This window comes from Pavona decussata, unplaced genomic scaffold (assembly GCF_977016875.1).
Source record: "Pavona decussata unplaced genomic scaffold, jaPavDecu1.1 SCAFFOLD_232, whole genome shotgun sequence".
NCBI lineage: Eukaryota > Metazoa > Cnidaria > Anthozoa > Scleractinia > Agariciidae > Pavona > Pavona decussata.
This window is the reverse complement of record NW_028145637.1, coordinates 1,270,795-1,291,887: the sequence shown is the minus strand read 5'-3', so window position 1 is coordinate 1,291,887 and position 21,093 is coordinate 1,270,795. Positions and strand designations below refer to the sequence as shown.

Genomic DNA, 21,093 nt, shown 5'->3' with positions numbered 1-21,093 from the left:
CACCGTATTGAGTCCCTCTTGTTCTACGCTTTTTGGTTCGTGAAAGGCCCGGTTTGAATGCGTTTTTGCTCAAAGTTGTCTAAACCACAACGACAACAAAATAGCAACCATATTTCAAGCTAAATATAATATAATTTGATTTCCGCATTCTTCATTTTCTGGAAAAAGCTTTATTTCATGTCACTAATCTCGAGGGTCCTGAAATGAGGTGGAGGGGGGGGGGGGGGGGATACCAATCCCATTTCCCAATCCAAATTTTTTCCAAATCTTATTTCCACTCCCAGAATTCATGAAAATCCTAGTAATATAAAAACCGGCTCTTTTCTTTTCTCGTCTGTACTTTTTTATAATGGAGGCTGTTACGACTTCCCGAAAATACCCCTAAAATGTCCCGAAGACTAACGAAGACTTTTAAGTAGGAAAGTTACAGCACTTTAATGTTGCTTCCACTTCGAGGAGCATATCAGGTGACATACTCCTGCCATTTCACTTTCCCGCCTTCAGGAAGTATGAAATCCGACTTGTCTTCCAAGGCTGGTTGCACGGATCATGCTCAATATCATTTCAAGGACGACAGAGTCACTGTAACTGGCGATAAAGCTGTCACTGACCTCATCATCTGAATTGAGTGACTCAACATTTCCGCTTGGACTTTTTCCATACCTTTAAGTGAATTCGAATTGTTGTTTCAAGGCGGTATCACCTTCGCACAAGTCCAAAGGCAAAGTGCCTGCCCTATCCATTGTATTAGCTGGTCTAACGTTTCGTTGTCTTACGGATTTACCATTTATTCATTTGAGCTTGCTCATTCCTTGATTTCTCCCGTGAGGTGAGCTCAGGCGGGAATTTGTTAAGCTGCTGCCTACTTGGAAACCCATTTGACTGCTTTTTTTAACCACTAAGACAAAAATAATAGCGTATTCATGCAATGCAAACGTTGTTGTAGATATTAAATATGTTTTGGCTCATGTTGAAATAAAGAATTATCTCAGCTGCATCAAAGCTAATATTCAAGCCTTGTCACCACTTTCCAGGTGCAAAATGAACTTAACACTTCATTTAGAAAGTCAGCATGGGGTAAAACATTGTACATCTAAGAGACATAGGGTGCAAATGTTGCACGAGGATTCATTGGCTCCCGTCATGTTGTTTGTAGATGTTGTCGTTTAATTTTAATTTTCCTTTGTTTCATACTCATTATCATACATACACAAAAACATTGAGCCTCAACATAGATAGCTGGTTATGCAATACTTTCTCGTGGTATACCGTGCAAGGCACGAGTGGGATATTCACGGTATACCACGAGAAAGCATTGCATAACTAATTAATTTATCCCATGCCACTCATTGAACTAACACAAAACGTCACTCTTTAATGCTTTAACAGTAAATACAATCAGTAAAAAAAATATATTCAACAGATTGGCAACGTTTCTTGAAAGTACATAATATTGATAAAAAATTAAGAAATACATATAGGTACTGTTCATTAAATATATATAAAAGCTTTGACAAAATTTGTAGGCCGGGGAACGCCGAGATTTTTTCGTGGAATACTACCCGTTGCATGCAGAATATGCAACGAATTTCTAGCTCTCTGATTGGCTGTATTCCCTACTATGGCATGGGATAAATGTGAATACGCATGCTCAGAGACTTTGGCTTGGTTGCACCGCTAAACTGTCTATACAAATATCGTTGACTGCAAGACGATAGCAAATTACAACATTCTAATCTTCCTTATATCATGGCCTGTCGTAAAATTGACGAACAATGGGCACTTTTAACAGTTTCCTGACCTTTTCCAAACTAAGGGAATTAGTAAAGCATTGAATGGACATGCTTAAAGATAATCGCCCCATTCCAATGTTGGATTTTTTTCCCAATTACCAGTGAGCAAATCCCATTTCCCAGGACGAAAAAGGCTTTTTCCAGTTCCCATGTTACCCCTTCAGAATCCTCCTTTTATCTAAATTCCTGCAGCATGACCTTTGGAAGCCGTTTAAAGTTCGTACTTTATCAAGTCTAAAACACTCAGCCGCTGGTGTTTTAAAGCACCCATACTCGTTCATTAAAACTCTACATACAGTTGAACCTCTCCACAACGGCCACCTTGGGGACAGAAGAAAGTGGTCGTTGTGGAGAGGTGGCCGTTATGGGGAGGTAGGGGTGTAATATGACACCTTTTGTTTTCGGGAAGTACAACATGTTTATTGTGCCAAGTTCATGCTTACTGTAGCCTATAATGGCAATCCAATATTAAATAAGATATATATAGATAAAATACACAATAAAACGTAAATAATGTTTTGAATCAATATGTTAACAAGACGAAACGAGCATGCTTACTGCAGCATACAAATGGAACACAATCAAAATACGTATATCATTAAAATGGATACAGAAACGTAATGTTCCGAAGATAAATGTCGGTTACTGCATCAGTTTATAAAAAAAGGTTTTTACAAAAAAGAACTGTACTGGCCGTTGTCGAGAGGTTATTTTGGCAGTTGGGGACTCACTTTAATGGCCGTTGCCGTTGTAGAGAGTTGGCCGTTGTAGAGAGGTTTAAACAAGAGCTAATGTATGGACTGTCCGCCGGGACAAAAAAATGTGGCCGTTGTAGAGAGGTGGCCGTTGTGGAGAGGTGGACGTTAGTGGAGGTTCGACTGTATAAATGCTTGCTCTTCGTGGTCATATGGGATCAGCCAGGTAATTTGCATCGTCAGTGCTATACCTTTTTTTATTTATTTATTTATTTATTTTTACCTGCCTGCGACTGTGGGCATTCCGTCACGATAAAACGTGTGTTTGTAGTCCACTTCGATGATCACCGTTCTGCTTCGACAAGCGTGCGGACAGAGGGACTTGAGATTAGTCTTATATAACGTTATAAAATAAACAAACGAACAAACAAACAAGCAAACAAATTAATAAAGACATGCATAAACAAAGAAATCCAAGCGACACAACAACAAACACACATACACACGAACTTACACTGAGATATATTCTTCTGTGTTAAAAAAGTACTCGTAGTGCAATTTTAGTTGTCAACAGGACTCGAGAGCCGGTTATTTTGGTTCTCACGAATATCACACGCACACATAAGAAGCCAATGGTTAAAAGAAAGAAAAAAGGAAATGAAATAAAGTAAGAGAAAGAATTAAGCGCACATCATCCTCGGTAGGAAAATCGTGCGTGACCCCGGCATGCAAACGCGTGACAAAAAATAATAAATCACCTGAGCAGAATAACAAACAAATGCTTCCGGCTTGCGCCGTTGTATTTTGCCAGATGCAAATTAAAGTCAAAGATGGCGACGATGTCGGGGTCGACGTTAGAGGAAAGTTTAGGAATAAATCGCCTTTTTGAAGACATATCTGAAAAGTTTTCGCCAGCAGAATCAGAGAATGTTGTGAAGGCGTTAAAAAGGATTTATGGAAAGCAATTTAACTCCATAGAAAATGAAGACTTGTTGTCGTGTTTAAACCTTCTGCACAATTTGGGTTATGTATCGAAAACGAAACTAACCCTTGTCAAAGATTTTGTCGCGACGAAGTCAACCAAAGAAAAGGAGATCAGTGATACGATTGATGACTTCAAAGCTTCTCATCTGCCTAAATTTGATCCGGAGAAGGAATTACTGGGACGGAGCGACGACTTCAAGAACATCACGGGAAAGCTTGAAAGAAGGCAACAATCTGTTGTTAACTTGCACGGCTCAGCTGGAGTAGGAAAGACAACTCTTGCAAAAAAGATTTGTGCAAAATGGCGAGGGAAGGCTTATGTGTTTGATTTAAGAGAAGCTAGAGACATGAGGGCAATTTATCTTAATATCATGGATAAGCTTGATCTTACTGTCCCCATTGCCCACCTCAACTTGAGTATTGTTGTTGATAGAATTCTCGAAAAGGTGGCAAAGGAAAGCAAGGACCAGCCTGTTCTTTTCCTTCTTGACAATGTTGAACATTATACTGAAGGACAGGGGAATGAAGGTAAGAACTTGAGAACAGCTTTTTTGCAGTTCTTGGAGAAACTTTTAGAACGTGCTGACAAGATTTTAAGCATACTCCTTACATCAAGGACCAAAGTTAATGATGTAAACATGGCGGAAGATTATAAACTGGAGTCTTTGAAAGATTCTTTTTCTGAGAAAATCTTGCTTCCCAAGGTGACGTCGGTTCTTAGTGCTCAGCAGAAGGAGAAGCTACTCTCAGGATGCAAAGGAAAACCACTGCTACTCAAAGGTGTGGCAGCTATTTTGAAGCAGGGGAGAAAAGCTCCCAGTGATCTGGTGGATGAACTTGAAAAACTTATGGCTTTAAAAGAGGTGACTGACACTACATTGCAGTCCAGATCAGAGGAACGTGCTGAAGAAAAGCCATTTGATTTTCAAGGAGAAGGTGTTGATGAAGGCCAGGCATCTGTGATTGAAGAAATGTTCAATACCCTGCCATCTGACAGCCTGAAAGCAGCAGCTGTGTCAATTTCTCTGTTTTGTGGCCCCTTTGCTGCTTCCACAGCAGCTAACATTCTTGATATCAGCCAGTCAGAAGCTGTAGCACAACTTGAGGGCCTGGTAACCAGTGAGATAATTTCTGTAGACAATCCAGAAGGAAAGAAGTCGACTTATGACATTCATCCACTGCTGAGAAAGTATGCTGACAGTATTAAGAATGATGCAAAATTTACTGAATCGTACGCCAGAGCAAAGAAGCGATTTTATGATCACTTTATGTCAGAGATGAAAACAATTGCCGAATCGATAGAGTCTAACTATGTTGAAGCATTCAATCTGTTTTCAAGTGACCGGCAAAACTACGAGTTTGCCATTGAAATCTCCTTGCAGCCAGAGTTTTTCAATGTACCTGCTAAATTCCATGACATTGCCTTGATTGAATCTCTCTTCAGTGCTATGCTGTCAAATGAAAAACAATTAGAGTTGTTTCATTCCTGGGCAGAAATGTGTGAAGAGGATACACAATCAGGTAATGAGGTTTTTATCTTTTACCTGTACCATAAAGTTGATCACTCGTAGGACGCTTGATAGAGGTAGTCTTCTAAGCTCACAATTTTAAGATATTGCTAATGTATTTTTTAAAGAAACGAATCCTTGAAGTAATCATCCCACCAGGTGCAAAGAATGATTGCAGAAAGACATGGCCCTGTCTTGTTCCCAATAACAAGTCAAGTGCTATTATGGACATAAAAATTATTAATGCAAATCAATTTGTTAAGAACACAGATGCATGAATAAATCATTGGAAATAATTGTTAAAGGATTCTAAAGACTAGTCACTGCCTTATTTGGTTTCAATGGAACCTCTATGTTAAATGACATTTGTTTGTACTTCTAAAAATTCTCTTTACATTACAATGAATGAGAAGCTTTGCCGTATTTGTTGCAAAACTTGTGAGTGTTTTCCACCACTTTCCAGCACTTACCAGAACATGTGAACTGTGATGGATCAATACTACCACTGTTTATCAGTTGATATTACAACAATTGTATCAAACAAATAACTGATAAATAAGTCAAGGTAATTTTCATCACAAAATAGGTTATCATAGTAACAATATAGCCCTTAACCCTTTAATTAGTGATTATCAACAGTCTCGTCACGCCAGTAGTAATGTTTAAACTGGCGATAAACTTTAATACTACGGCTTGCAAATGCATTCATGTACTCGCATTTGGAAAATGTTTACTTTTGTTAATGCAGATTTACAGTCTCGGGACTTACCAGCTAGCACCCTGCCCTAGCTTCCCCCCTAGTGTAAAGAAAGGGCCTCTTTTTCAGTTCCATAATTTTGCTTGTTGTCATTTCTACACAGATTCCTTGTCTCAAGCATATTTTAGATGTTGGGAAGCTCGGCAGGTTTTAGATGGTAGCGGCACCAAAAAAGCTCTTGAAGTATTGCGCCAGGCAGATGATTCATTGAAACAAGTTCAAGATCAAACTACAAAATCTTTCAAGGTGACCCAAGGACTTTTCTTCTATGTTGAGGGGGAAATCTATTGTGAAAAGCATGATTATAAGAGAGCACTAGAAAGCCTGAAGTTATCGTTAGCACTTACAGAAAACTTGTTAAAGCTTGACACCAATCTTGCAAGATGTTACAATGCTATGGGAAACTGCTATTATGGCCTTGAGAAACCACAGAAAGCTCTTGAGTTCTACGCAAAAGCACTGAACATGCGAAAGGAACTGTCAAAGGGTTCCGAGCGTCACTATGACATGCCAGTGTACAAAAATCAAATTGGCATTGTGTACGAAGCTCAACAACAGTATGATGAGGCCGTGAAATGGTATTTAGATGCACTTAGCCTTTTGGAAGATCTCCAAATGTCAGGATCCAAGGAGGAAGCTGTCTTCCGTAGGAATCTGTCGAATGTTTATAGTTATCAAGGGAAGTTTAAAGAAGCTATTAAACCAGCAAAGAGGGCTTACAAAATCAGAGAAAAACAACTTGGAAACCACCCAGATACAGTGCAAAGCCTTTTTCAACTTGGGGTCATTCAAGCAAATTTGAAACATTCTGACGAAGCCTTAAAGCTGTTTCTCAAAGCATGGGAAATGGAGTCTGTACATCTCAAGCCGGGAAACCACAGTAAGGTTTGGAGAAAGATTATTGATAACGTCATTTACTATTTAGGAGAAGGTGAGGAGAAAGACAAATTTAAGCGCGATGCTTTGGACTTTTGTCAACGTTTCTGGAAAGAAGAAACAGCTCCTTCTCAGTTTACCTTTACAGAGTACAATAAAAATATCATTGATAAAATACTGGAGCTTCTTGGTGATGAGGAGGAAAACAGAGATGCAAGGGACAAGTACAAAGAAGAAGCACTGAGGTTCTACGATGGAATGCAAGATGCTTCGGAGAAGGATTTTTTGAACGATCTTGATCAGGAAACAGACAATAAAAAATTGAATGAAATGTTTAAAAACAGAAAGGAATTCTTGGACAAGATACAGGACTTCTCTGCTTCACTTAACCAGCACGAACAGCTTACAAAACTCAAAAGGAACAAGTTGAAACTATACCAAGCAATGCTTGTCAGGGAAGACTTCATTGGTGACAAAGAAAAGAAAAATGATAAACTAGCATTGAAACGCCAGGTGGAAGAGTTGTATTTAGATCTGGGAGAGAGGGGAAGTATTTCAGAATTTCGACAGAATCTATTGAGTACTTGGCAAGCTCAGTGGGAAGAAAAGAAAGGCATCAGTGAGACGAAAGAGACAATAGAGGCTAGCGTGAAAACAATTGAGGGCATCCTTCTTCTATGCCAAGAACTGGAGAGATCTAAATCCCTCATGAAATACGAAAAAGAAGCGTTAACTCTTTACGAGAAAATTTGGCAACTGAGGGGTCACGAAATGAAACCACCTGAAAAGAGAAGCCATCTAAAAAAGATTAAAGACCTTGCCTCATCTGTTGACGACTACCCAAAAAGAAGGTTTTATCAGAAGGAACTCCAGGTGAGCCTCACAATGGTAAACGTAGCATGTTTAGTAAAACGAGTAGCACCACTGGAGGCACATGTAAATGGTGTACGTTTTGACAACTTTCATAACTTTCAGGGGCTTCAGTTGTTTATAGATACTCATTTGATAGGCCCGTTATTGAAAACTAGCTATCGATTATTGAATTCTGAGTTCTAGCGTTAAACTACGCGTTCTGAGTGAAGACAAACTGTAGACAAGCGTCACTGGAAAAATTTGAAAGCCCAGTGACTTGATCCGATGGACGTTTTTCAGTGCCCTTGTCTTCCCTGTCTCTTGATCAAACGTCCTCCAGAAAAAAAATCTGACGCTTTTTGGAAGGACGGCATTTATATTTTAAGTGCATGGAATTGTTGCTTCACTCTACTTAAATATTTCAATTTTTAATTCGTGATAATTGAAATATAAATTTTATTACACATTGAGTGGACTGACATATATAATTAGTTACTCATGCGTTGTTATGAAGAATGTTTAAGAAATCCATCAAAGAACATATCTCAACCCCAAATATGCCCAATCACTATGTTGAATATCTTCCAAACTTTGTGACAACAAAACCTACTGTTACGCCTACTTGGAATACAGATTTATCTCAAAATCATCCAAACTTGTATACTTGAGAACATAAGGGTCGAATGATTACGCATTAAGAATCACTTTGGCTCTTCTAATAGCAAAGAAACTCAATTGACAGAGTATTCTTGTTTTTCGTTCTTGTTCTTGTAGAGAAACACATGATAACTATATTTCTTTTTCAGGCTTTAAAAGATGGAAAACCAGCCCAAACCAAATTGAGCGTAAAAGGTGAAAAACTTTGCTGTTTCTAGACCCATAGTGTTGATTAAGGTTTGGCGAACCTTGCTGTTTAATAGTAATTTAACTAAAAGTCCAGTCGTTTGTTGTTTTGTCAAGTGGATCACATGGCTACAATATTCACTTCTTTAGATGGTCTGGACGTTTCTTAGTCAAGCTTAGCTCCTAGTCTACAAATTTTTAGGGTTGGCCTGTTATTAGGACTAAAATTCTTGGTTACTCCAGTCACTCTCTTGGTCAATTATTTGCCATACTGGACTTGATTTAGAAATTATAGTACTGAGAGTGGATGCTTGGTTTCACAGATCTTCTGGCTCTGCCTGGGTGAAACAACTCATTGAAATAGGGCAAATACGCGCCTGTTTAGGATTACACGTATTCCTATACCTTGATGATTTTTTTCATTGTTGAAATAATAACCATGGTTAAATGTGCATCTACAATTTATATTTTTGTTTGGAGGAAAACCATTTCCGAGTTTCAGTGAACCTCACTATGAAAGCGACGCTTAGTGCAAAACTTTTTATTTGAAAATTAGTTTTGTTTGCATATGAATAATAACTACTTTTCATGTCAAAAACTTTGCACTTAGGCTCGGTTTTATAGTGAGGTTCAAAGCAAATCGGAAATGGCCTATTGGAAAACGTTGAATTCATTTTTCATGCATGTTTATTCTATGAAAAATCTCTGCAGCCTCTGAAGTAGAACAAATGTCTCTGGCCAAACAGTTGCCTTCTGAGAGCCAAGGCTCTGAGAGGGAAGTACAGATTTCAGGAGATTCAGAGGGGAATGATGACGTAACAGAAGAAGAGATAGAAGTGGAGATTGAAGTAGAGTCAGAAGACAGTGAAGAAACAATACAGGAAAAGACCCTTCTCAGAAGGTAATTAAGCAGATTTATTTCTCCTAAATATTGCGACCTCGAATACGAGAAAATGTACTAGTTATTGCAACTGAGGGATGAAATATAACATTCACGTAGAAAGACAGGTATAGGATACCATCTGTGATCCCACCCATCCAACCGAGCCATGCAATCAATAGAGTAGCATAATCCACAGCACCAGGGAATACGTCTCTTGCTCTTGCCCTTGTGTTGGCGTCGGCTACTGATCTAATTTCTACAGGTATAGATCCAATGACCAATGACACAATCATCTGAAGTGAGACTGAAATAAGAGAAGGTGTTGAGCATGGCGAATGCGGTATCATTTCCCCTGTTAGAATTCCCAACTCCAACGTCTTTAAAGATTGTTCAAAACGTGTCGGTTCTAACAATAGCTCAAGAACAAACAAAGCTGTCTAATTGCATAATAAGACAACAACCGAACTTTTAAACTCGCCTGTACCGGATGGTAAAGAGCAAGATCCGCAGCAACAACTTGCTGAACTTCAGCTGGGGACGTAGCAAGTCCCGGTTGAAGAAGACTCAGATAAAACAAGAATACACGAGTGAGTAAACCATTCAAACGAACTACACTAATCTATGAACTAGCTGTGGTTTCAGCATCATTTAGAATGCAGGAGTGATTATTTCTCCTACTGATAGGAAGCTATCACTAGCGTTTATTTTACTGCTCCCCATTTGAACTTCAGGGTAAGCAAAACATCTCAATGCATGCAGAAACCAGCTTTCCGGTATGGCTCTAATGTAGGTCGCATTTTCATAGGGTATACGTTCACGCTATAGTTGTTTAAAACAGGAAAAAACATTAAATACATGACTCATGACTGTGAAATCATGACGAGGTTTCAAGTTGTTCATGCTCTCTTGGCTCATAAACACGGCTCATAATATGCCTCTTTTGTAACTTGTATTTTAGAGGAAGAGTAACAAGTGAAGGTGCTCTCTGGGACCTCAAACTAGGGGCTGTCCACCTTACGTTTCCCCCTAATGCTGTGTCTGAGCCCACCTTGATAGTGGTCCACAGATGGAAATGTAGTGCTTGTTCCCCTCCGCTCCAGGAGCATGAAGCCGTTGTCAGCAGCGTGATTGAGATATCCACAAACACTAACCAAGCCTTGGAATTCAACTCTGAGGTGAAGTTGGTTCTTTCTCATAGTGCCCCAGACCTGCAGGGGTATGAACTGGTGATCAAACGACTTAACGACAAGGAAAGCAATGAATGGGAAGAAGTAGATGGAAGTGAGGACATTCGGCGATTATCAGGTAGGAGAACGTTTTTCACCTGTCATAACAGTTTAGGCCAACTCTAAAAGACTAAAGGTGCCCTTTCCAATTTAGTGACCTCGTTAACGACAAAATTTAAAATTATGGAGCTAAATGTGTATGATTGCCCCTTCAAATCAATCTTTTTATTAATAAACAGTTTAAAGTAAACAACTTAACGTGGTCTTCTGAACAGATAAATGGGACGGAATCACATTTTTACAACAAAAGAAGGATTTACGATAAATTGATCAAACTGGAAAAATAATTGATTAATAGGGGTAAACACTGTTTATCTTTGATTTTTATGTTCATTCATATCAGAGTGAACATACAAACAGTAACATAGGCTCCCCTCATAAACGCTTCCTGAGAAATCAGCTTTTGCTGGACTAAAAAGATAGCTCAGTTATAAGTTAATTGCCTGTATCTTTGTTAATGACTCAGCAACTCGTGGGTGGAAAAGTAGTGTTACCAAAACAAGGGATGATGTCTCTCTGCTGAGTTATGAAGTTAGTCGCGATTAAAGCAATCTTAATCCCTGCTTTCCTTTTCGTGCCTTACCGCGTTTGATCTTCGTTGTCCGCCGGGTAAATCCCAGGAAACTATTTTACAAGTTCTCCTCGCCATGTCCTTATGTTAAGTTAAATCGTTTTATTCCCCTTATCTTACGCATTGATACAGACATTGAGGATGACTACCCTTCTCCAAAAGACATTCCAGACTTTTGCTTTCCTGTCGTACAAGCTGACATAACTGAGTGCTCCACATACGCGGTGGTTTGTCGTCTCAGGGTGTCTCCCACTTATACTATCACACCTACTGGCGGTACCTTCAGCCATCCTGATTTTCCAGGTGTCACTATTACGGTCCCTAAAGAAGCTGTTCCACCTAAAGCAAAGATTCCCGTACAACTAAAGGTAGGTATGGTGTTGTGAGCCTTGGTCTTGTTTAAGCTCAGTCGATTGAGACCCTGTCCGCAGAAAAAACGATCAGAAGTTCCATTTGGGGCCAGTAACTTGTGGGACCTTGAAGAAACTAAGTGAGAATGAAAGACCTGTCTTTACACAATTAATGGCGTCTTTAAAAACTTAGCTGTAGGTTTGTGAGGTGACCATTTCTTCAGCATGGTCTTTAACCCCGTGATGTAAAAAACCTTTTCTTACGAGTGCTGGCTCAACCAATCCAGGTTACAAGTGTTCACCGTAACGTATCCTCACTTGATTATGTTAAGGACTGGTACACCACGCTGCGAGCGTAAGCATAAGAACAAGGTGGTACAAGTTCAAGGAGCCTGCGTGTAAACCGACTAAATCGGTGAGATGCAAACATACGGAGGAACAAATGGAAATATTCTTTCCTTTCTGCTTGCGCTGCCAAAGTTTCCCTCGTTACTTCACCCACTGTAAACCGGGATGACTTTGATGCGCAGCACAAACAAAGAAAACAGCTTCTGTCAAACTGGACCGTAACCATGCTCATTTGATCATCACATGAAGAGTTATGCCTGCGTGTGTCACCTTTCTATTGTTCTTAAACACAACTTTCATTAAGGACGCAAGGATAAGAGTCCATACAAACACTAGAAACGCCAGCACGCTTGCACAATTTGTTATTTGTGGTTGCGCTTGTGTTTGATACAGTTTGCGTGGACCCTCTTTCTTGTGTCAGTCCTGACAGTACATCTAATATCTGGTTGTGAAAGCCTTGTGCTTATGATCGTGTGCATGGGAGGTTTAAAGGAATGATTGGCGATCTTTTTTCAAGTTTCGGTTTTCTGTTCTTTTTAAGGACTATACTCAGGTTCTCGCTTGGATGACAAGCTAGGAAAGTCTCTGCTGACATATCTTTTGTTCTCCTCTTGTAATTCCACAGGTGCAAGAAGTTCCTAGTGAGGAATGGGAAGGAATGAATGTGTTTGCTGGACCTATACTGCGAATTGACTGCTCCCAAAGCGTCGAGTTTTTAAAGGCCGCCGAAATTCAGCTGCCAGTTTCTCTTCTCGGTGAACAGGAGGGAATTCCTGATCCTTCAGTGTGCCGCGTCAGGGTGCTGTTTTTGAGTAGTGACGGAGAAAGTAAAGAATGGTTTGAAATCACTGGCGATCTTGACTCTCCTGCAAGCTTTGATGGGGCGTTTGTCAAGTTCCAAATCAAACGCTTCTCTGGGTATGTAAAGGAGTCATGCTATTCAATTTTTGTGTAAATGAGATTGACGGTACAGTAGGCATATTTGTTCGTAGTCATATTAACTTGAAGCATTTTAAGTCTCACTTTGACGAAAATGTGATATTCGTAAAGCTTTTCGGTCTTTGTTTCTGCGCTGTTCCATTAGCAGGAGAAAAAGTTTAGATCGACTTTTCAAGCAGTAAGATCCGAGTAGTCGAACATTCTCGGTTTATTATGCCAGTCCGGCATACTCGTAGAGTATGTAGCGGATAAAATGAAAGACTATCTAAAACGTTAGCAGTAATTGTAGCAGTAGGCCATACAATGATTCCGCTACAGTTTGCTTAAAAATTGTCCATAGGAGCAAATATTGAAACACCAGGACAAGGCCGTTTTTATGAATAAATGTATTCAGTTGCTTGGAGCAGAGTTCGTGGTATTCAGATTGAAGTTTACCTTTTCCTAAATATTTAGAAACTTGGAAGTTGAAACGGGGTTAAATGAACCGGAGTTATCATTTTTAAATATCATTTTATATCATTTTAACAAAATTTATCATTTTATATCATTTTAACAAAGTTAAATAATTAAAATTATTTAATTTTGTTATTTCAGGACCTAATTGGTTATTTTGGCTGACCTTGTCCTTATCTTAACTTTTTTCAGATATTCTTATTTTCTTGATTGGTGCAAAGAGGACTTCAGTGTTTCTGGGATTGTTAGTTATTTATCGAGCATCATTTGGAATCAGCCAAGAGACGCGAACTTCTTTGCTTACTTTCGTCCATCAGAACGTCTTCATTCTCAAGATATTTTGCACCTCATTTGTTGCCCGGCTCACCTCAGAGACGCAGTAAAACAAGAACATGAAAAGGAAGGCATCACATCATGCGATGTTAGCTCGAAGAAAAAAATGATTCCAGGGCGTGATAAGGCATTTGTGTTTGTATCAGGAGCAATCAGCCCAGTTGATAAAGAGGACATGGATGATTTTTATCTGAGGTAAGCGTAAGTGATTGGATAGAGAAACCAGTAGGTTGAGTTTAATTTAAGGATCTCTTTTATTATTAAGATAAACACCTGGAATTATATTTCAATTATCTTACGTATACTCTGTATTTGTTCGGAGTCGACAAAGAATAACTAACTTTCATTGAATCAACCACCTGGCTACATGCGAAGGACTCGTTATGTGACGAGGGGTGGGGGGGAGGGGGGGAGGAGTGTAAGAAGGCACGATTCACATAACGAATCGCCTCTGTTTACGTCTTTGCACTCATTAAAGGGGAAGTCTCATGGTGATTTTGACCTTTTTGGTTAAAAATGGTGAAATAAGACTTTCACATAACTACCAAAAAAGTTTAGAACAACGAGAGGAAAGAAATCAACTCAATTCTTGAAAAGAACAACTCGTGATCTATTCTAGCTCATTTTGAAAACAAAAATGCGTGAACTTGAAAAACGTTAGCCTGACATTTTTCAATTTTTAATCAATTCCGCCGGACTTACTCTGTCTGTAGCCAAAGGTACTAACTCGACAGTTTTATTGCTCTAGGGGGATAATTTATAACAAAACTAGACAATAATTTTATGTTTCTGTTGACAGACAAACATTTTTTTTTTTTATTTATTTTTTTAAATTTATTTTTATCTCGATAACGGAACAAGCAAAAAACAATACACTTTACAGTACAACATAACAACTACTAAATAGAAGGCTGGTACAATGTTACGCGATCTTCACACACCATTTGGTTTTGAAATGACATCAAATTCGCGTGATACTTCCCCTTTAAATACTTAACTGTTTTACAAACAGGTTTGAGGGCGATCTTCAGTACAGGGATCAACTACCTGTTCGTTTGATTCACGACAAAGTGTATTCTAAGGTGGAATTTCGAAGCACTCAAGAGCCTACGGGAAAGAATTTGTTGAACAAGTTGGAATTTAAATTGTCTTCTCTAAATGTTGATAGTCAGGTAAGCTTTTTATGTTTGTTTTACGTTTTAACAAACTTAGTGTTTGTTTTTTGTTTCAGTTCAAGGATACATCTACATCAATGATCCCATGTCGGATCAATAAGATATGGGTTTATAAATCTATTGCTCTTAAGATCTGCAGGCGTGTAGGAGGGGGGGTTCGAGGGGTTCGAACGAACCCCCTTTGATGTACAATAATGGCGGAAGAAACACTTTTAATAAAGTTCCTGTGGTCGAAATACATCAACGAAAGAAAAAAAGAGATATAAACCCGTTCTTTAGGCTTTATGTCTTATCCTCAGTAAAAATAAAAATTGTCAAGAACCCTTGGAGGTAAATTTTAATGACGTTTCATTTTTGCTGTAAAACCGCATCCGCCCGAAAAAGCCGTAGAAAAGCATGCTTTGCGATACATTTTGTTCTCTGAATGCGGCATTGTTCTGAAAGGAGATTCACTTCAAACTTAATAGTTGAAGCCTTCAGTGTTAAGTTTCACGCACAATTACGTACAAGTTCGCCTGAAAACATTCACTCGTGAATGTCAAAGGACCATAAGCGCAATGAGGAGGTTCAACAAATATATGAGGTGTACCATGGGAGAGAGTAGGCTGTCCGCCCTGGCTCTAATGCATATCAAATATGATATGCCTGTCAATCTTGACGAGATAGTCAATTTGTTCGAAGGCCTACACCCGAGAATGATGCAGTTTACCAGCTTGGTGTATGACTATCTGCAGATCGAATAGCTATCAAAACTTCACAGGGCGCGGAATGTACATTGAACTTTCTTGTTTAAGTTGAAACAATTATGACGTCGAAATGATGTATATAGCTTAAAAAGCTGCTGTAAAACAAAGTTGTGATTTGCCTAAAAAGGGTCTCAAAATGTAGGAAATAAGGTTTCTGGGAACCTAGATTTTCAAAAATTTCCGGGGGAGCATGCCCCCGGACCCCCCTAAAAACGGCGCCTCCGGCGCTCAGCAAGATTTAGGGCTCAACGAACACCCCTATCGAAACCTTAGCTACGCGCCTGGTAATGGAAGGAAAACGCGACTGCTTGGCCTCTCTCAAAGTTTCGGGTCTCAAATCTCATCAGGAAAACTGCACATGGCCCATGATATTTGTAATCGTGCGACGTTGTTGCGATGTGGGTGCAATCTGCTACCACCATATATTGTGTTGCGTTTTTTTTTTAATCGTGGAACCGGGCTGTGCTATCGCAAACTATCTGCTTTCTCAGATCACACAGCTTGTAGAAAATAGCCTGAAATGGTATCGGCCTCCCTTTAAATAACTGGTGGTCTTTTCTACAGGTATCCTCGGATTCAACTGTCACGCACACGTTGCACAAACAAGGAGAACTGCTGGCAAGTGTTCTGTATCATGTCATGCAATATCTTAAGGCAGGGGCACCCAACGACAGTTTTCTCTCAGATCCTCTGAAACGCAATTTTAGGCTATCTGGAGTGCTTTTAAAGCTCCGTAGGTTCAATTCAAGCCGCGCTATAATATTTTTATCTGTTCGGTCATTCTAGGGGAACTAAAGTCTTTTCGAAATTATTAGGGCATTTTTGTCCATTTTCCGAAAACCTTAGGCCTTATTTCGTTCCGAAAATCTTAGCTGACCTTTTTTCGGTGTCCAGAACGACATTTTTATGAATTCGAAAACATTAGGCCGTAAATATCCCGTATCACGAACATTCGAGGTGAAAATTCCCTTAAGAAAATTGTAGGGGATTGAGGACCTTCCGAACAGATAATTTACCGAAAAGATCCGTTGGGTGCCCCTGTTAAGGGTCATAATATTTTTTATGTAAAACAAACAAAAAGAAATAACACGAGTAAATACTAAGCGAGTTTGAGGCCCGGTTCATACGTCGAACTTTACATGAGCCGAACCTATACATTTGGTTCGGCGCATGTAAAGATCGACGTATGAATCAGTTAGGATCGACAGATTTGTATTTGGGTCGACCCGCCGTTCTATTCGACTGCGCCAGTCGAATAGAACGGCAAAAGTTCGACTTCGATTCAGACGTCGAACTTTTCATGTGCCGAACCAAATGCATACGTTACGTATAAATTATATAAATTATATCTATCCCAGAGGTCTGTGCATTCCATCGACTAGGCATGTGCGCAAGATGGCGGGAAAAGAGGAATGTGCTTGTTCTTCTTGTTTCGAAACAACTAAATATACTTGTCTGAGATGCGAAAGATAAAAAAATCTATTCTTGATGTGCACACGCACTTCTAACCGACAGAAACTTTCCAATACAGGCTATATCAAAGGCGAAGCGTCAAGACTTCTCAGAACAAAATCTTCAAAAACAACATTTGAAGAAAACATTACTCTATTCAAACAGAGATTAGGCAACAGAGGTTACCTCGATAACCTTATAATAAAACTCTTTCAGAAGTCAACCTCCGCGAAAGAATGTCGGCACTACAAAACAAACTAAAAACCCGCAAAAACATTTTGAGGTTTGTTATGGAATATCGCCCTTCTGTGCCTAACCTAAAACAATTCAGATGAGTAAATACAGGAGCCATAATCAGGGATGGAGACCATAAGCATGGGGTCCACGCATCCCTATGAGTTGTACCAAAAAAATATTTCTTAGAAAAAATCGCCCCCCCCCCCCTCACGTCATATACCCGCGTGAATACACGCAAATTTGCGTGGGGCTACTACCTTATATGTGACACAGAAAGCAGCTGAGAAAAAATTCACTAAAGATAAAAAAGTCCTTACCTGTCTGAGTACATGTCCGTAGAATGTAAGCTTTTTTCATTCATTCAACAGTAGCAACGCACGCAGCGCCACCGTTTTGGCGCCTTTTTGACTTTACTGTGAGAGTCAAGTGATCAATAGGCCGCTTATTCCAACTTTTCCCGTCTTCTTTCAATTGTTACCTTTTCTTTGTGAGAGTCTTATTCCTTAAATGTGGGCACTGAGGAGATATTCCCTGGCAGAATTTTAAAATTTGGACGCCATTTTGAACGGGTGGAAAAATATTTCAATTTCTCCACGCGCGATCCTGGCCGTTTACACGCGTGCGCGCACGTGCGTATGGCGCAATTTTTTCTAAAATTAGATTTTTTTTGGTACAACACATGGGGACAGGCCCACAAGTCAAAATGGCATCACGTGACGGTCTCCATCCCTGATTATGGCTCCTGGTAAATAACACTTGATAGAAAATCTGCCTCTGCTAAGGGAGATCTACAAAGACTCTTCCTTACTTTCGTACAGAAAATTGAGATCTTTGAAAGACGTACTCGTAAAAGCAAATTAGCTTTGAAGGTCATATTCCTCCTATCTCGACCAGTAGGAGTCGTGTTTGACCTGTCTTTATTATTTTACCAGACAAGCTCTTCCATGTCAGAATTCATCTTTCCCGCCATTTTGAATCTTGTTGAGTAAAAACAACAGCCGCTGACCACGAAAATCTACTTTCTCACCTTAGCTTTAATTAAGTTCGACTTCAGTTAGGTTCGACGTCTGAATCAGCTGCCGAACTTAATTATTTGGGTCGACCTTAATAGGTATTAGGTTCGGCTCATGTAAAGTTCGACGTATGAACCGCGGGCCTGAACTTTCGGACTAAGTATTTCTCAAACAAACTCAAGTAGTATATATTCATTGGAATTAACCTCGTTACTGCGTTCCCCTTGCGTTCCGTGTGCGTTCCCTTAATTAATATTCCTAAGGGTCGAGTCTATGACGTCATCTATTGTTATAACCTAATGAAAAAATGCGTTCCTCCATACTAAGAAGTGATTTCCTCCATACTAATAAGTGCCTTCCTGCATACTAATTTGGATTAGGTTTACTAATAAGCGTCACTCTTGCACAAAGGAAACAATAGACATGCCCACGCTTGTCCGCTCTATACCCACCCTGATTGGATAGGCAAGACTCTATTGTTAGAGTTAATAAAAACAGCGCAAAATTTGAAAGCGTTATCATTCAACTAGAGTAAAGATTATTTTATCGCTGCCACATTCTACAAGGATCGTTCCAAACGTTCAAGTCGAATCGACCCCTAAACCTCTCCTGACAGTAGACGAAGTGGAACAAATCCAAAGGCAGAAGATAGCAAGTCTTGTTGGTCAGTTCTGCCCGTTTCATCCCCGCTCAACGTTAGAATTGGTAGAAAAAGCGCAAGGATTTAGCTATGTTTACTGTCCCGAGAAAATGTGCTTTATGTTTGCCCCTGCTTCAGAATGGAAAGAGGACATAGAGCGTATCGCGCATCATACACACTCTGATGTGAAAAAGTATGCAGCTCAGTTGGTCTGTGATTGTTCTAACAAGCTAGCATTGAGAAAAAGTAAACAACCCTGGAGCCAGGATCGCATGTTTCTGACGTGCCACAAAAAAGAAAAAAAGTGTAACTTTTTCATGTGGATAGACCAGCCAATATCGCATGCTATCAAGGAGCGGCTCTCATATTCACCTCAGCCACGGTTCACGAGATTTCATCCTTATAGAGAGATAAAGGAGATGTTTGAAAATCATCGCCAAGAGGTTAAACAGAAAGGACTTATTCAGCGCCAGCGCCATGCACGCAAATATGACGAAGGATTTTTAATGTGTGACAACGGATTCAACAGTCTAGGAAGTCCTAAAATATTTCACGGTCTTAGATACAGAAAATGGATGGACGAAGTATGGGAATCTTACAAGTTTTATGTCCAAAAAATGAAAGAAGACTGTCGAGACGACCCAGATCCTACACTTTGTTTAGAGAAAGACAATTTGCTGCGTCAGGCGTATTTCAAGTACGCAAGTGATGACGGCCATCATCCCAAAAGTTTCCGAGTGTTGAAGGTTTTATATGAAAGACATATTGAAGGCAAACACGTACCTTTTGAAGGTTATGTCATCAGCCCCGAAGAACATGAAGAGATAGAAAGAGATAAACAGTTATCTTCTTATTCTAGAGCTTTTGCACGAGATTTACGCAGATCAAAATGTATTGCTATGCTTCACAATATAAGGAACCAAGATCTTCCTGTTTGTTCTAATTAAATATATTGCATTACCGTCTGTGTGGACATAGAGCTGTCTTGAGAGCCTTTGAAAGATTTTTAAAGGTTTTGAGTGAAATAAAGTTTTATTCATCTTTACACCGCGTTAGTCACTAATTATGTTTAACAAATGTTTGACTCGAGCTCTAAAATTTGCATGTGAATTATCTCGTGTGTCTTTTGTTTGACAAACAAAAAGTCATACCCAACACCTACTCTGATTGGGTAGTCCCAGAGTCAGTGTCTATAACAATACCCGAACCGGCTACACGCAAGCTATTTTATGCGAAATCTTCGTCGACTTCGATTCTCAGACCGTCAGTTCCTTAACAACATGGCTAGCAAGTTTACTGTTGGAACCCCAAACACCCTCGGAAAAGTGTAGAATAGTGATATTGAAATAGAATATCGGAAAGTATTAGCGACCTGTTTCAAAACTCTGAACGGAACAAGGGAATTATCACGGAAAGCTTATAAGACAACTAAAAATTAAAGACGCGCGACCCCCACGCGTGTGTCTGAGAAAAAATAAAGACACATAACTAGAAATGGCCCGTTTGTCTCCTTTTGTCCCTTTTGGCGTGGTTTTGGCCTTTCAGACCTGGTTATGGCCTTTCAGGCCTGTGTTTGGCCTGGTTATGGCCTTTCTGGTCTTCTTTTATTTATGATGGAGAACGCTTAGTAACCCCGCCTTCACCAATTTTCTATAAAACAGACACGTTAGTTTTTAAAGTTTAGTTTGCTGTCAGAACGCGTGTCAAACTATACCTTATACCTGCAACAAGGTGCTGAAAATTATGAAGACAGTGAAGAAAGCGATTTCTCCCAAGAAAGCGAAGTCTCTAGTCAAGGAACGGAGTCTTCCCAAGAAGAAGAAACAGAAAACTTAGAGCCGTGGTCACGCATTCTTGATGAAGCCGAGAAACGCCACGAGACCCAGCTTAACGCTTTGATCAATCAATACCAAGAAAACGGAGATTCAGAAAACGTGGCTCGTAGTAAAGCCGTGAACGCTCTCGTTCCTGTTTACAGAAAAGAGCTAAGAAAAGTACTCTTAGAGAATCTACAGTGGATGCGTGCAATTAAAAGGATCCCACCTTCAAAAAAGTGATGGAAACCCAAAAAGAGCTTGAAGACACAGAAGGATTTGATTGGTTGGAATCGACGGAACTTGCTATCGATAAGCAGAAATTCTTACTCAATCGATTCTACGAAAATCAGCCCATTCCACAAGATCAAGACTAAACCTACTATGAATGTTATGGATTTTTTTTTTACTTCCTGGATCTTTGTATTGTTGCATTTCAATAAAAACTGTAAACAACCAAACTTTAAGTGTGTTGATTGATGACTTGAAAATAATAACAATAATCGTTAACTTGTACAATAAATACGAAATCTAAAATTTGAAAT

General features: G+C 39.5%; 2 protein-coding genes across 2 annotated transcripts in view; both read left to right on the top strand.

Annotated features, from left to right (window-relative positions):
* LOC146458658 (uncharacterized) overlaps positions 1-21,093 on the top strand; it is a 199,860-nt gene that overhangs the window by 49,243 nt on the left and 129,524 nt on the right. The window contains exons 17-18 of the mRNA XM_085090500.1: positions 8,272-8,317; positions 9,020-9,209. Of these exons, the coding sequence (XP_084946626.1) occupies positions 8,272-8,317; positions 9,020-9,209 (236 nt within the window). The remainder of the gene's footprint in view (positions 1-8,271; positions 8,318-9,019; positions 9,210-21,093) is intronic.
* The window catches only part of LOC146458660 (uncharacterized), a 113,845-nt gene continuing 102,271 nt past the window's right edge, over positions 9,520-21,093 (top strand). Inside the window, exons 1-8 of the mRNA XM_085090492.1 lie at positions 9,520-9,531; positions 9,735-9,778; positions 10,150-10,496; positions 11,181-11,416; positions 12,372-12,664; positions 13,331-13,666; positions 14,484-14,643; positions 15,957-16,010. Of these exons, the coding sequence (XP_084946618.1) occupies positions 9,520-9,531; positions 9,735-9,778; positions 10,150-10,496; positions 11,181-11,416; positions 12,372-12,664; positions 13,331-13,666; positions 14,484-14,643; positions 15,957-16,010 (1,482 nt within the window). The remainder of the gene's footprint in view (positions 9,532-9,734; positions 9,779-10,149; positions 10,497-11,180; positions 11,417-12,371; positions 12,665-13,330; positions 13,667-14,483; positions 14,644-15,956; positions 16,011-21,093) is intronic.